The sequence below is a fragment of the Dipteris shenzhenensis genome, chromosome 5, assembly GCF_047967505.1.
Source record: "Dipteris shenzhenensis isolate YYH24624 ecotype China chromosome 5, Dip_SZ_1.0, whole genome shotgun sequence".
Taxonomy (NCBI): Eukaryota; Viridiplantae; Streptophyta; class Polypodiopsida; order Gleicheniales; family Dipteridaceae; genus Dipteris; species Dipteris shenzhenensis.
Genome location: NC_141600.1, coordinates 9,263,198 through 9,279,325, shown reverse-complemented (window position 1 = coordinate 9,279,325; position 16,128 = coordinate 9,263,198). Strand labels below are relative to the sequence as shown.

General features: G+C 39.6%; 1 protein-coding gene across 1 annotated transcript; it reads right to left on the bottom strand.

The window, feature by feature from the left end:
• Positions 1-3,709: 3,709 nt before the first annotated feature.
• LOC147901587 (expansin-A4-like) lies at positions 3,710-7,926 on the bottom strand. Its single transcript, XM_087374922.1, has 4 exons — positions 7,905-7,926; positions 4,498-4,545; positions 4,091-4,409; positions 3,710-4,013 (listed from the first exon to the last, which is right to left on the bottom strand). The coding sequence occupies exons 2-4, from the start codon at positions 4,499-4,501 to the stop codon at positions 3,710-3,712; spliced, it is 627 nt and encodes a 208-aa protein (XP_087231048.1). The 5' UTR covers positions 4,502-4,545; positions 7,905-7,926.
• Positions 7,927-16,128: the final 8,202 nt, after the last annotated feature.

The following is a 16,128-nucleotide window of genomic DNA, read 5'->3' as shown; positions in this document are numbered from 1 at the left end:
CATAGTGCCCCAAAACCATCTGCTTTGCAGCATTAGTGATAGTGTGTGCGCAACCACAATTACACGTATTGAATAATACCAGCAATCCATCTCTAATAAATATATTCTTTTCCTTTTTTCTCCCAAATGTGCCATCAACTGGAACATTTAAAAATAGTAGTAGGTATTCATAGAAAGTAAATCGCAAAATTATATTTTCATCAATGAAGTGAGCACAATATGCAAAAACTACCTAAACAAGACATATAAGATGGTAAGGTCAGCACATGGGAGCATGCACACAACCACCACCTCCATGTCATTCAAGGATAGGCCACATGCAATGCAAGCCCTGTCAATCTTGATAGTATCCATGTTGGATGTGGAAACATTTGAAGCTATGGGAACTATGACTACTTCTTCAGTAAATTGTCATCATGTTCTTGCAAACCAAGAGGACATATTAATGTTATTAAATAATTTTTCACTTGGAAACATTTAGGTCTACACCTAAAGAGAAATATCTCAAGCAACCTGCAAGGATGTCAACTTGGATGGCAATGTCAATGAGAAATGCAAACTACCATCTAGAATAGCAAGTGTTTTTTTTAGGGTCACTATTTCTATGTCTAGCTTGCAACATGTAGGCTCTTGCATTGTGTATCCGGACTTCAAAAGATCATTTAATGTTATTTTTAAACGTTGTTTTTGAGCTTTTCAATTTGTTTTGTAGAGCATGAATAGCATATGACACCCCTTTGTTTTGATGTTTTCTTTTTATGCATCAACTAATGCAACAATTACATTCTATAGAGCTTGTGCCTTTTCATTCAACACAAATCTTGCTACATCGAGCATAGCTGCTACCCTATTTGATTGCACTCCCTATAAATGATATTGTTGTTTCATCCTAGATGTATTACTATGAGAAACAATGATTAATGCACGATTATCTTACCTCCAATGATCCATCTTCTTGTGGAGCTTACCCTATTTCTCCACGGCTTTCATGACACTCTTTGCAAACTTTGCCCATGCCCACCATGCAGTTTTCCTTCTTAGAAGGGCTATGCAGTTCTCCATTGCTTCAACATGAAACCCAATGTAAAAGCAATTGAGACTTCCATTTTTGAGAGTGGGCACTGATACACCTGATGTGAAACAATACCAACTCCTTATACAAATCTAGACTTAGATTCCTTAACTAAACCTTACCCTACCCAAAATAGGGTTTTGTGAATATCGAGAGCCACATCATTTTAGAAACATCACTGTCTGGCAAATACCGAGGGTTTCACCTAACCAAACTCAGCCCATGCTCCTTATGGAATTCCTCCTTGGATCAGAAAAATCATGCCTACTAAGATAACTCTGTGCCTGATGTTTGCTAATGAGATGTGCTTGAAATGCAAGCTCTTCCAAATCAATGAAAAATGAACACACACGCGAAGCTTCACAACATCACTGTAACAAGAGTTTTTTACTTAAGTTTGTACATTCCATGCATGCATATATATATATATATATATAGAGAGAGAGAGAGAGAGAGAGGGTGAAGGCCATACCTTTTGAGTTGATCTGCTTCAAGACACTGGTGATTTAGTAACATAGAACATCAAGCTTTGCACAAGATGGCAATGAAGCTTGTTTGAAATTCAGAGGAGTTGAAGTGCATTTCAAAGCACCTTTGAATGATGACTCGAAGTGGGCTTGAAGGTACTCTAGGTGCAAGATGTTATAACAAGCTCTTGCTATGTGGGTCCCAAGCATGCACAATTTGAATCTACAAAAGTTCTCCCACCTATGTGCTTTTTTGGCACAAAAACTTGGCCACCTTAAAAAACAAAAAGTGGACCACCTTATCCTACATATGCCCGACTTTGTTGTACTGATTAAATTGTTCAATGTATTGAATGAACTTCAAAAATGTTAAAAATAACACAATAAAATGTCATTGCATGCCTTTTTAGTCTAGTACAAGATTCCTAAGATTAGTAGCATGAAAATAAGCTTGTTGTATGATTTCCATCTATCCAAGAAAACAAACACTTTCTAGCTTTCTCGATAGCTCAATTGTTTGATATATTGGTCTTTGCTTGGTTTTTTTCCTATTGTGTATCTAATCATTTCTTTACAAGCTTTATAACAAACAGACTCAATCCTCTACATGCACATATCATGATCATCCAAACAATGAAATGTCTTGAAGCCTATGTACTTTCTTGAAAATAATACCTTACAAATGGAATGCTAATAGTTGTAACTTGAGTACAAAAAGCTGAATTCTTTATGTTCACACACTTTCTTTTTCTAATTCTAAGTGGAAGCATGGCAACTCCCTCGCTTTTATATCTCTGTGCGTAGGTGTTTGAATGACTTACCTATTGGCATATTATTGAATTACCCCTCATCTATAGCAATTCATTTTAGTTTTTTGAAAATATAAGTCTTGAAGTTCTTAGCACTCATATTTGTGTATCTATGTTTACTTATGTATGATACTATATTCTTGACATGATGGAGCCACTAAGGATAGTAGAGATGATAGTCCTTACATAGAAAATTATAAATAAAACTCCCATAGTACTTAATACAAAGAAGGATAGCATAGTGCTTACATAGAGAATTGTAAATAGTCCTCCCATAGTACTTCATAGAGAATTGTAAATAGTACTCCCATAGTACTTAATATCTCTAAATTGAAACTCTATTCTAAGAACCAATGGGGTGTCTCTTATAGATTTATTCTATTAACAATGCAATAAGCAAGCAGATTATTAGCAAATAGTTGTAAGAGTCTTTTAACCTTCAAGTTTTATAGTTGCTTGCATAATACTAGTTTGCCTTCACTCGAGCATTGTGAATTAAACCATGACTCATGAGGTGTTGTTCTAATAATATTTTTGCCCTAAAAGTTTGTGCAACTTTCACATGGAGTCTTCTAATAAATTCTATGATATATAAACATAACATGTACATAGATTTTAATCTCCATCTCTTGACATGTTGTTTGCATGCTTGTACTTTTATATATTGAAAACATTTAATCAATTCTTGCATTGGAAGTTCATGTGGTGACTCTAAACATAACTAAATGGTAGTGCCACATTCACTTGGAGCTTTTATGTGATAAATGCACTAATTTTTCTCTGTGTAGCATGTGATTTGCATTGTAAACCTCCAAAAATATATACTATTTTACATTCTCTTTATGTGTAAAGATTAAGTCTCTCACCTTGGAAGCGACAATCTTGGAATAAAAGATATGTAGAGTTTTATAATATATGTGAAAGATGTATCTATTCATTTTCTTCATCTCATTTTAGGATGTGCTTGAAGTTGTTAATTTCAAGTAACACTTTGAGAGTAGTTTCATATAATAAAACGCTCTCACATTGGAAACCTTCCTCTCACGTTGGAAACCTTCGAGATCTCTCACATGTTGAATACTCTTTAATAAATTAAAAATGCAATACCATAAGATTGGGTGGCGACATAATGCACACCTCAATTAAATGTACAGCTAAGGGGCCTTGTCATGTGATACCGGCTAACTTGAATGGAAATTGGGACTGATTTAGCAAGGTCGTTATTTGCTCATAGTCAATCGGTCGATTTGATCAGTGTGTACGATGTCGTGATTTCCAAAACACCAGCATCTCAGAAAGGATGGAGGGTCATTGCTAATTCGCAGCACAAAAACATTCTTTAGTCACGGAGATCGTGATCACTAGAATTGGATGCCTGTGAATGTCTGCCCAAACTGCCAGTAGGATGGTGCTGCGTTGTAGCAGATGAGCACCTTCCCACTGTCAACAAGGATTCGAAAAGAGAGTGCCTGCCCCGTCAACGCGGCACTAATCTCCCAATTCTGCCCCCAATTCCTTGTCATGCTGATCCACCCCGTGCTGGAGCCCTTCACCGCTACTCCAACCACAGCTCCACTCCCCCCCACGTTCCATACCAGTACCAGATTGAAGTTGGGGTTCCCGTTCATAGTGAACCGCACGCCTCCCGTCTTGCGGCACGTCACCCTGCAGTCACAAATTCAATCCAACGATAAACACTTACACTCAATAGCAACCCATCTAAATCGAGTACTTCAGCCTACCTCCTATATTGAACTGGTACTATGCCTCCCAGAGTGAGAGCTATCTGCTCGAACGCTGGCTCCGACATGTCGAAGTGCTCCAGGGGAGGATTGCACCAGCCTCCGTTGGTATTGGACTGGGCATAGTTTGGTGGGCATAAGTTAGTGGCCGTTATTGTTATGGAGGGACTGCGCGGAAGACACCACTGCGGATCATTGACGCATCTGATCTGATAGCAGGCTCCGCACGCATTTCCGTTGTTGTAAAGAACGGTGCTGAGAGCTACAGTACTTGTGCCATAGCCTTGGCTATATAGATCGCCATAGCCGCAAGCACCACCTGCCATCACAGTTCCAACACCATTGTCACGGCGCGGGGTCCGGATTATGCAACACAGAATAACGGCGCTAAGTTTCTTGAGCTATACCCATAGTTCCTGATGCATCACTTCCCCCGTAGAACGTTGCGTGAGCGCCATTAATCCACCCACTCGATTTTGCTTCTAACGGTCCTGCGAACCCTAAAAGAATCCAAACGGCAACAAGGCCGTTCCTGGCGTGCGTCGTTAATTCCCTGCGCGAGCAAAGGTCGAACCTTGAGATACTTTCTATAGCACGAGGTAGTCACTTCAATGTTCAATGTATGTCTTTCAAGTGGTCTCCTACGCTAATGAAAGAAACGAAAAGATGATCCGACAGAGCTTACATGGTGGTTGGTCAGGAGGCCGAGAAATCACAGGACGGGAGTCGTGTTAACGTAAAGCGATGGGCGTTGCAGATTGACGTCTATACTGCGCACGAATATGGCCAGCAACTGAGGCAAATACTTCTATAGGCAAGCAATTGCACAATGGATGGCATGAACGTCGGATGGGTGGTGGGTTAGTTTCCTAGCCAGTTTCCTCACGGCCTCCTCAATCCCTTTCATTAGGCAAAAGCTTCGTGTCTGGACGCAATTCAATAATAATTCAGGATCCTTCTGTATAGGAATGATAACTAACTTCCAATAATGAAGACCATGAAAGACCACGTCGCACTAGAGGGATAGCGCACATTCGTTGGGATGCTCGAGCCCTTTCGTTTCGAAATGCAAAAGGAGCTTTTTCACAAATCCCAACACACGGAAGTGAGTGCCGTCCATACTTCAAACTTCAATATTTAAGAGATGAGAGTCTTTTTCTCTCGGGAGCCTACCTTTATCCGGAGAGAATTGCACTCCTATGGGAGGTTTCCACGTTCTTGGGCGGATTTGCACATGCCAACAAGTTGTGTTCATTTACCACCTCTAACACCAACTGTAACATTCAAACGAAAGTGACTAGCATCCCTCTCTTTTAGTTCTTTGAGTGAGCACCTCTTGTTTTAAGGTTTTCTTACTTTGTGTGATGTTGTATCAAGTTAGTTCTAGATATAAGAAGAAGTGTATTGCTATATATTCTACATATGCACCTTCTGTTAAATTACACGGCGTAGCGGAATAGAAACTGAATAGAGAGTACACAGCAAACTGAAGACGAATAAAATTTTCCTTCAATATTGATGTAGTACAAATAATGGCTCCGTCCACCCGTGCGCTCCCACAGTGGAGCTTAGATGGCGATCTAGACAGATAATAGGTGAAGAGCTAGAAAATCTCTGCTGGAAGATCTGATCTGGTACAATGGACTACGAAGGTCGCCTTTTTATAGCTATGAGGGCGGTAGTCATATTAACATAGTTGGTGGAGCCAACCAGTCAACCTAGTCGGTGGAACCAACTAGTCTTCCATGGAATATTCAAGGAATATTCCCTATCTTGGACCCCAGCGAGAGCAAGGGGCTCCCACACAATCATCTTTCTACCATCAATGGTCTCATTGATAGACCTCATCTGATATACAAGTTAGGATCCATCCAGTGTCCCGGGCTCACACATGGCTTCTCCTCATATGGGGGCCTTACAACTTGAGCACCTTGGACCACTAGTGGTTACCCGAAGGGTGGGGCATTGAGCATATCTAACACCTTCATTGTTTACTTTGTGTCCAGCTAGCTCTCAACTCTCTCTCTCTCTTTTGCATTTGCATGGGTAACTTTCTATTGCTCAATCTATACAATCTTTGTCTAATAAAGGTTACATGCCCATGCATGTAGATCTATTACTTATAAGGCTACAAGCACATGCTTTCACTTTCTACCATGCTTCCACTTTGTACAAGCACGTGCTTCCACTTTCCACCATGCCTCCACTTTGTACAAGCATATGCCTCCATTTTCCACCAATAGGAGAGGTTTGCTTAGCTTTCTCACCAAACACCAAAACACATCTCACACAATGGCTTTTGACACAATCCAATCCCATGGAATCTTGCATCCACAAGCAATCTGAAGAGCTTGAATATTCAATTTGGAGCTCGAAATCAAGATGGATTTAGAGAGAAAAAATTGCGAAAGATAGTCAATCTTAGTCAATCAGGAGGAAAAAGCATTGGCTTCTACCAATGGTACCAAAGGGAATTTAGTGCCCATCCTTGTAATCTAATCTAAGCATCAAGGAAGTATTTGGCACCCAAGAGAAGAGAGCATTTATGATGGTTTATCCCTGATTTATCTAACAATCAATGATCTCATTAATATTTTCACATTTGTATTTAGGTGTCATTCACAGACGTCATTTTCAGTCCCAAACTTGCATGAAAATAACATCGTGACATTGGTAACTCAAAAAGAGCAGCTCGATAAACCAAATAATATTAATAAAATACTTATTAGTTCCAATATTATAAATAAAACCATCGATAAATGACTTTTACTAATTGTTTTGTGAGTGTGTTGCCAACAATACTAATAACACCACATGTAATGCTTATAATACCAATGGTGGTATGACTTGAGCTGGTAGTGGTCCTATGATTTTGAGCTGGTATTCAAGTAATACTTACAATACTAATGGTAGTATGACTTAAGCTGGAACTATTATATTTATTGTTTCTTGCCAGTCTCCTACAAAGAAAAGGTTTGTACAAGCCTCAAGTGCTCTTCATTTAGATCATAAGTAGTCCACAGCTCTTGTAGGTAGCATGCTAAGGTAAGGTGAGTCGTGAGGGACAAGGGAGAGAGAGTGTGTGTTCATTATGGCTCAAAATTGAGTTGTAAGAGGAGGAGGGTGATAGATAGCATGTTCGTTGTGTTTGAAGTGGTCAATTGCTACAATATCTAATATATTAGGGTAGGGGTTTACAAGCAATGAATGCAATTATAGTAAAGAAGAGAGAGAGAGAGAGAGAGAGAAGACCTAGAGCAATGATTGTACGATACACTTAATGCAGAGAGAGATAGACAGACAGACAAACAGACAGACACACAGAGACACAGAGAGAGAGAGAGAGAGAGAGAGCAAGAGAGAGAATAGAGTGAGGTAATCTCTTTTCCCTTTTTATTTGGTCTGATTCTTGAATCTTGATGCAACTTACATGCAGCACATGTCCTTCCAATATATATTTTGCATACGTGCTAGTAATATTTGGAGAGATTGGAATGATAAGTATGTGCTTTTGTTCATTTTGTTTAAATTCAAAAGTAATAAATATGGAGACAAGGCATACATAGATCTTGGAAATGCAACAAAAGAACCATCAATAGGTAGAAAAAGTACTGCACAATCAACAAAATAAGATTTAAGTAGGAGCCAAGTTAAGCATGCATCTAAAAGATAGAAACCTAATTTTTTCATACTATGTAGAAATGGCTCGGCAGTGAGCTTTATGACTGAAGGTGTCAATGCTAATGCAAATCAAAATGAAGTTGTGCTATCTCAAGTGGAAACAACATCATCTTTGTGTTGTACTCATGCGGTAGGGTCCAAAGGAGTCCTAAGCCCCCCTCACCTAGGTGGGTTAAGCCCACAAGTGACCACCATATTCTAAATTTAAAATTTGAAATTTTGAATTTTGAACTCTCTCTCCTCCCTTCCCCCTCCCCCCTTCCTCCTCCTCCTTCCCTTCTCCCCCCTCCCTCCTCCTCTTCCTCCTCCCTCCCCCCTCCCTCCTCCTCCACAACACTCACAACTGTTGGTCCTCCCCCCTTTTCTCCTCCTCCATGCCTGCTGGTCCTCCCCCCTCCATCCCTCCTTCTCCTCATCTCTGCTGGTCCTCCCTCCTCCATCCCTCCTCCTTGCCTACTCCTCCTACTCATCCCTCTTGTATGTTGCTCCTTCATGCTTGCTATTCTACACTTGCTCTTTCTCCACACCCACTAGTCGACTCCTCTACATTCCTTTACTCATGGTACCATTCAAGGATGTCTCCAATAAGTACCAAGTTCATGAGAGGTTCACTTAGAGTTAGAGGTTCAATATGCAAGCATACACAGTTTGGGAATGAGGGGAGCTTCCAAAAATGTGCTCACGGTCTTCGTTAGCAAGGAAAAAAGCATATTGACCTTTGGGTAGAAGGAACCTTGTATCCTGTAGATCCTACCACCCAAAAGTGCCCTCCTTTTCATACAATGCATGATCTTGTTTGGTTTGTTGGAAGTGCACATGCTAGGTTGCTTGGTTATTACAATTGATTAAATCATGCTCATACAATGGCTATGTAAGCCAGCAAGGTGCCCAAATCCCAAGCAAAATAATTAGCACATTTAGGAAATAGCACCATTGTTGCAATGCATCATCTATACAAGAGCTTCAAAGGAAGAACAAGGATCTTCATGATAAAGCCAATGCATTAGACTTGGAGTGATAGGAATTATAAGAATCGCTCTTGAAGCTAGCTAAAACCAAAAAAGATTTGGAAAGATTTATATACAACCAAGTTCAATGGGCCATAGAGAAGTAATGAGAGAACGTAGAAGAACGAGTGCAAAAGATGAAGGAAATACCCTTGGGATTGAATGATAGGAAAATACAAATACTATACATGGATGCACTGGCACCCACTGGTGGTGCCAGAAAGAGGAGAATCTAGGCTACAAGGCTTGCTCTCCAATGTTCCAATGAAATTTCACTCTTTTGTGCTACATTTTTTATGCTAATTTTTGCTTGTGCTCTTCTTTAGGAACTTCATGGAAGATGTGCTAGGAAGAATGGACAATGATGATATTGACTATTCATATGCTCTAGCCATGTTATTGAAGTCAAGAAATGTCATCAAGATACTAAAGGACACAAGACACAAATGCCGGCATGTATAAGTTGTTGAAGTGGTGATGAAGGACTTCAAGGACATTATAGATGAAAAGGAGATGCTTGGAGCTTATGATTCTGCTCGTGTAAGTCATGAAGCTTTACACATCTATTTTTAAAATTTTCAAGTCTTCTCTTCTCGAAGAGTATAAGAAGTATAACCCACATCTTGGCTATGAGGCATGCACGGTGAGAAACAAATCAATGCGCAAAGAGCGTACCATTGCATAAAGGGGAACAATGACTTGGAAGAGTCAAAATAATTATAGTTTGCTATCATTTGAGATAAATGCTTTCAACAATGTCTACTTGAATGTTGAGAAACTACAACAAGCAATGGTCAAATTCTATGGCATGAAAGAAGATGGTAAGCATCACAACATTTCACTTTACTTAGTTTCATTTTCTATTGCGTGTTTACTAACTAATTTTCTATTCCATTGTACAAAGTGCAATGTGGCAAGATTAGTTTTGTCATCAAAATGGATGACGCTCAGTTGGTCAAAGAACACAAGCTAGAGAGAGTGAACATCTACATTAGCAACAAATCCTTAGCCTTTGTTCAAGGCTAAGTTGGGTGATGGTCAAAGAACACAAGTGAGAGAGAGTGAGCATATGCATTAGCAAAGCCTTAGCCTTTGTTCAAGGGGATGAGGAAGTTGAGAAAGATTTATTAGTTTAATCTAAGAAAGAAATATGGTGGCTTGTAGCAATTTAGACTTTGAAAGAGTGCTCTAGAAAGAACAGGAATCCCATCAACTATCCAAAGACAAGAGGAAGGCCAAATATTGACAATGGATGGCCACGGAACATTTTGATTTGAATGGCATATTGTGATTTGAAAACCTGCATGGTTGTGATACATGGTAAAATGCAATGTTCAAATGCCTTTATTGCATGTGCTCTCAATAGAAGCAAAAGGAAGGATTATGATGGGAGAATGGCACGTCTCTCTTGTAGCCAAACACTAGCCCCCAATCACAACAAGAAGATCCAAAGTGGGATACCATCTTGTCCATCCCACTAGAGAGAGTATACATATGTACTTTACATGTAGAACTGCACATACTTGATAAGTTGTTATATTTGCATCTTGTTCATGCTTGGAATTTGATTCCATAAGAAGTATCCACTCATTGCATTGTAGAAACTAAGAAGTTTCTTTTAGAGATTGGGTTCCATGGAGGACATGTCAAACTTAAGGAGGACAAGAAAATGCCTGGGGCAACACAAAATCTTCCTGCCAAAGTGTCCATGGGTGGAGCGAAGGCAAGGAGATTTTTATCTAATCACAATCTTGAGAAAGAAAAACATACATTGTCTCAAAGTACCTTGGATTGGGAATATTGGAAAGCATTGTGTGAATGCATGACCAATAAGGCTTCCCATCCTCAAGTAGTGACTTTAAAAGCAAAAGTATGGACAAAGCTAGATGCACTGATAAAATTGCTTAGCCAGGGTCAAATCAACAAGATGTATTATAAAAGGTTCAGGGTATATGTGAAATAGTTTATGCAATTAATGGTGAAAGCATGGGGGGAGTTGCCATTGCGCATTACATGGTAATCATGGGGGGAGTAGATATCTCTCCAATATGCATGTTTTTCCTTTCTGCAAGTCCATTTTGCTGTGGGGTATGACTGCATGAATATTGCTACTTTATGCCATGCTCCTGCAAGAACCTTGCAAACTCATTTGAGAGGTACTCTCCCCCAAACACTTCACTTTGCTTTTTCATCAAATACACCCAAACTTTTCTGTTGTAGTCATCAATAAAAGTAACAAAATAATGATAGCCTCCAATAGATGCAGCTTTAGTAGTCCACACATCAGAGTGGATTAATTCCAATGGCCTCTTACTCTCTTGAACATGTCTAGGAAATGGTTTCCTTGCCTGTTTTCCAAATTGACAGGCTTCACATACCTTATGCATTTCTGTAACCTTGAACTTAGGAAATCCTGCAATAATATTTTGGGCTTGCATTAATTTAAGTCGTTGTACATTAACATGACCAATGCGTTTATGCCAGATATCAATATCTGCAACTATGCCGGTCCCATATGCAAACATTGTTGCACTCAATTCAGGCATGTCTGCATCCAACGTAAACATCCTGCCCTTCTTCTTCCCTTTTGCTATCAAGCGACCTTTATTTTTCATAACCTCAACAAAGCATCCATGAGGATTAAATCTAACCTGCAAGCCCTGCTCAACCATTTGATTAATAGAAACCAGGTTCTTGGTGATATTTGGGAAACGATATACATCAAACACGTATTTCTTTTTCCCATCCTGCATAGACAAAAGAATTTTACCAATCTGCACACAATAGGATGTGCAGTATCATCACCAGTCTCCACAAATCATGGTCTTTCCATTTTCCTTGCATCCTGCATCCATTCTGCATGACCTATCCTGTGGTTTGATGCACCTGAGTCAACATACCACACATCATTGCTTTCTTCTGTGCTTGTCACCAAATTGGATATACTACCCTCTCGCCACATCGCGAAGGGCATCCCAATCTGAGACAGTGCACTCTTGCACTTTCCGGCTGTGCTACCTGCAGAGATTTGCTCCCAAACTCGAAAAAGGAAAGCAACACTGATCCTCTTACCAAGACACCGCAAACTTGTTTTGCTTTCTTGAGCTCCTTACCATGAACCAAGATCTGATACCATGTGAAGAGAGTGGGAGAGAAGTAAGGAGTCTCACTTGCAGCTTTCTCACATACACAATGGGGGAATACACACAAAGGTGGAGGCTGAAAATAGTTTTCTTCTTAGTTGTGAAAGCTAAAAGAACTCTCTCTAAGTACAAAAGGAATAGGTGAATCCTATATGTGGTCTCAAACCAAACTCACCTAACCTAGGTGGCATACTAACTGAGCCACTAACTAGAGTACATAAAGATAGCTATCATCCAGCTATTATTCATGGGCGATGTACCAACCACATCTGCAGCTAACAAGTCGATGACATAAATGCACAACGGTCACCCTGGCATATCACGAGTGGAGCTCGATATCTCAACAATATGTGGGTCTCAAACCAAACTTAGCTAATTAATGTGGCATACTAACTGAGCCACTAACTAGAGTACATAAAGATAGATGTCATCCATCTATTATTCGTGGACTTTCTTTCCAAACTTCAACTTCACGATGTGGCCCTTCCATGCATGCAAAATATCACCTCTCTTGCTCTTGGGAAGCTTATATGGACCTTTGGCCGATCTTTTCATGATTATCTAGTCATTCAAGCTATAGGTGTAAGGGATCCACTCATCCAATTCTTTCTTGGTGTTGTGGAAAACACAAGAGGTCACAACACTACATGGTCTTGGAACCCTATTTCTCACCATGATTACAAATGTTAGAATAGCAAGAATGGGACTCCTACACAAGGCAGTGCAACTTAGAGGGAGAGACCATCTCTAACAGAGGCAAAGGAGAGAGAGAGAGAGAGAGAGAGAGAGAGAGAGAGAGAGAGAGAGAGAGGAGCTATTGTAGCCAAAATTAGCAAAGGAGGAGGAGCCAGAGCAAAACGGGACAGAGAAACACCAAAAAAGGACAGTTGCAAGAGAGGGAAATACCACACTCAAAAAATGGAAGGAGAAATAGGTTGGACCAAAACAATGGACTCGAGAAAGAGGGGCAGACCACCTAGAGAGCGAGGGGGCATCAAAACTCACCCAAAAGGGCCCATCTACTCTTGAATGCCATTTGGGGATGATTTGGGAAAGGTGCACATGGAAGGAGGGTCAAGCATGGGTTAAGGTGGGGAAGGATGGTTTGAGAGGTCCCTAGTGTAAGGTAAACAACCAATAGGGTCTCTTTGTAGGCCTTCCCACCCTCCACCCCAACATACCATTGCCCCACACATTAGAGCGCTCTGATTGGTATAGCTCAAATCCCTCCCTAATCCCTTAACATTAGTAAACACCAACTAGAGGCCCTTTTGAGATCCCAATTCTCCCCTAATGGAATGCAAATATTATCATGAGGAGAAATTTGGAGATGCTATTCATATAAGGGGCCACTTGCTTGGTTTTAGAAATAAATCTATTATAATTTGCCATACTCCAAAGACACCAATGTCTACACTATGTAGAATTGAAGTTAGTGCTTCAAGTGAAAGTTAGAGCACGAGGTGATTATTAATTTTAGAGGGGCAAGATCATGTCACTATGCTATGCTTTTATAGTTATCAGCATGTATTGTTAACACCATGTAAAACATCCACACAGCATAACTATAAATAATGTTCCAAAACTTTTGTTGTGAACTTCTATGTAGGACTACCTTGCAATACAACTTGGTACCTCAAAATATCTATCTTGATATGCTAGGATCAATTATTAGCACATGTAGTAAACAGAGACTTACATAGGCTTTCTTTATTATGTTAACACGATTTCACCAAATTTAGAGTATTCAGATCCAAGACTTATAAACTTCTCAATACATACTTGGTTATCCAATTTTGCATCTAGTTTTCCATTGAGTATAATGGACAATGTAGACATGCAAGATACATGGAATTGCATCGCATGGCATGGAGTAGGTTTCAAACCTTGTACTTAGAATGCTTTGAGGACAACTATACTAGAAAATGCATACATGGAGGAGGTCTTGACAAGTTTGTGCACATCAGCATGGACAATATGAATAGTGTTAGGAGCAATGCAATAACAGAGCAACAATGCGAGAAGCAAATGCATAAAATATACAATGCAGGAAGCACACAAAAGGAAGAAAAAGAGAGACACCAATATACATGGTTCACTCATTGTGGGCTACATCCATAGAGAAACAGCCATTTTTTTCTTATCTAGCAAGTGAGAAGATACAAAAAACAAGCAATATATCTCCTGCTCTCCTGTTATGTGAGCCACATCCTTATCTTACAATTTTGACCACACACCTCATGAGCAACTCATGCACCCATTTTCATGTATTTTTGGATTTGGGGGTGTTTCCCTTGAACCCCTACGAAGGGGTGCCTAATGCATGTTGCCAAGCCTTTCCAAGGGGGGCCTAATGCATGTCACCCCCCTTCATGGAAAGCACACCTGGGTCCAAAGTACAGCCAAAAAACCACCTTTGAAAAAGGATCATGCTCCACATACAACAATCTTCCTAGTTGGAGACTGATCATAGTAACTCCACCGTTACTACACTCACTAAAATTCTTTGGATCCAGCTATCTCTCATGTTGTTCTCATTCTTGACAACAACCAATTGAAATTGAGCAAGAGTTCAACTTCTCCCTGGTTACCACCTTAGTCAACATGTCTACGGGATTCTAGCTAGTGTGTATCTTTTCCAGCTTCAACTATCCATCGTCAAAACAGACCAAATGAAATGTTACCTGAGCTATATATGTTTTATTCTTGAATAGAAGGCTGAATTCTTTGCAAGATGCATAGCACTCTGGGTATCACTATACAAGCTACAATTTTATTGCTTTCTCCCAAGTTCCTCTGTAAAGCTCTGCAACCAAGTCATCTCTCTACTTGCCTCTATAACTGTAACATATTTTGCTTCTATTGTAGAAAGCGGGACTACCTTTTGCAACTTTGAAACCCAACTTATTGTTGTTCCACCTATAATGAAAACGTACCGATGGTGCTCCTTCTTCCATCGTTATCACCTGCCATACCTGAATCATCATATCCTTGTAGAGAAATGTTTGAACCTTCAAAACATAGTGCATGAGCAGTTGTACCTCTCAAATATTTGAAAGTCCACTTTATAGACAACCAATGTTCTTTCCCTAGATTGTTCATAAATCTGCTCACAACTCCCACTACAAACGCAATATCTAGCCTTGTGCATACCATTGCATACATCAAGCTACCAATTGATGATCCATATGGAACCATTGACATATAGCCAATCTCTTCCTGTGTCTTGAGACACATATCCTTGCATAGTCTGAAATGATTAACCAAAGGTGTAGAAACAAGTTTTGCGTTCTGCATTTCAAAACCTTTCCAATACCTTTTCAATGTACTCACTCTAAGACAATGTCAAAATTTTGTGACTTTTCCTGTCTCTTGTTATTTGCATGCCAAGGATTTTCTTTGTAGCACCTAAATCCTTCATTGCAAATGTATTTGCTAGGTTCCTTTCAAGCACTTATATCTTGCATGTAAGAGCCTGTAATAAGTATGTCATCAACATACAATAACAAGATCACATTTCCCATAGTCTAGTTTATGAGAATAAACACAGTGGTCTTAATGACATCTACTATGACCTTGTTCTATCATAAATTTCAAATAGCACTATCTTGGAGCTTGCTTTAAACGATACAAACTTTTCTTTCAACTTGCAGACCAATTCCTCCTTCCCTTTGACCTCATATCCTTATGGTTGTTGCATACAAATCTCTTCCTTTAGATCCCCATATAAGTCATTTTAACAATAGGAGAGAATATGTCATCAAAGTCTATACCTTTCTTCTGTGCAAACTCCTTCACAAAAAACCTTGCTTTGTACCTCCTTTTTCCTCCATCTTCATCCTTCACCCAATAAACCCATTTATTCCGCAATGATGTTTTTCCCATAAGCAAGTGAACCAAATCCCAAGTTTGGTTTTGTAGCAAAGAGTCCATTTCCTCTTTCATGCCTCTCTCCCACTCCTTTTTTTATTCTACCTATATTGCTTCTTCATACATTTTTGGTTCACTGGAATCAGTCACAACAGAACATAATTGAAAGAAGGAGAAAATTGCTCAGGTGGTCTACTTACCCTCGTAGACCTTCTAAGTGCAACTGGAATAATTTGAGGTTCTTATTTGATCTTACGCATTCTCATTTTTTGCAACCTTTGGAATTTCATATCCTATGATTTCATTAAGAGTTGTGTATTCTGTGTTTGCATTTTCT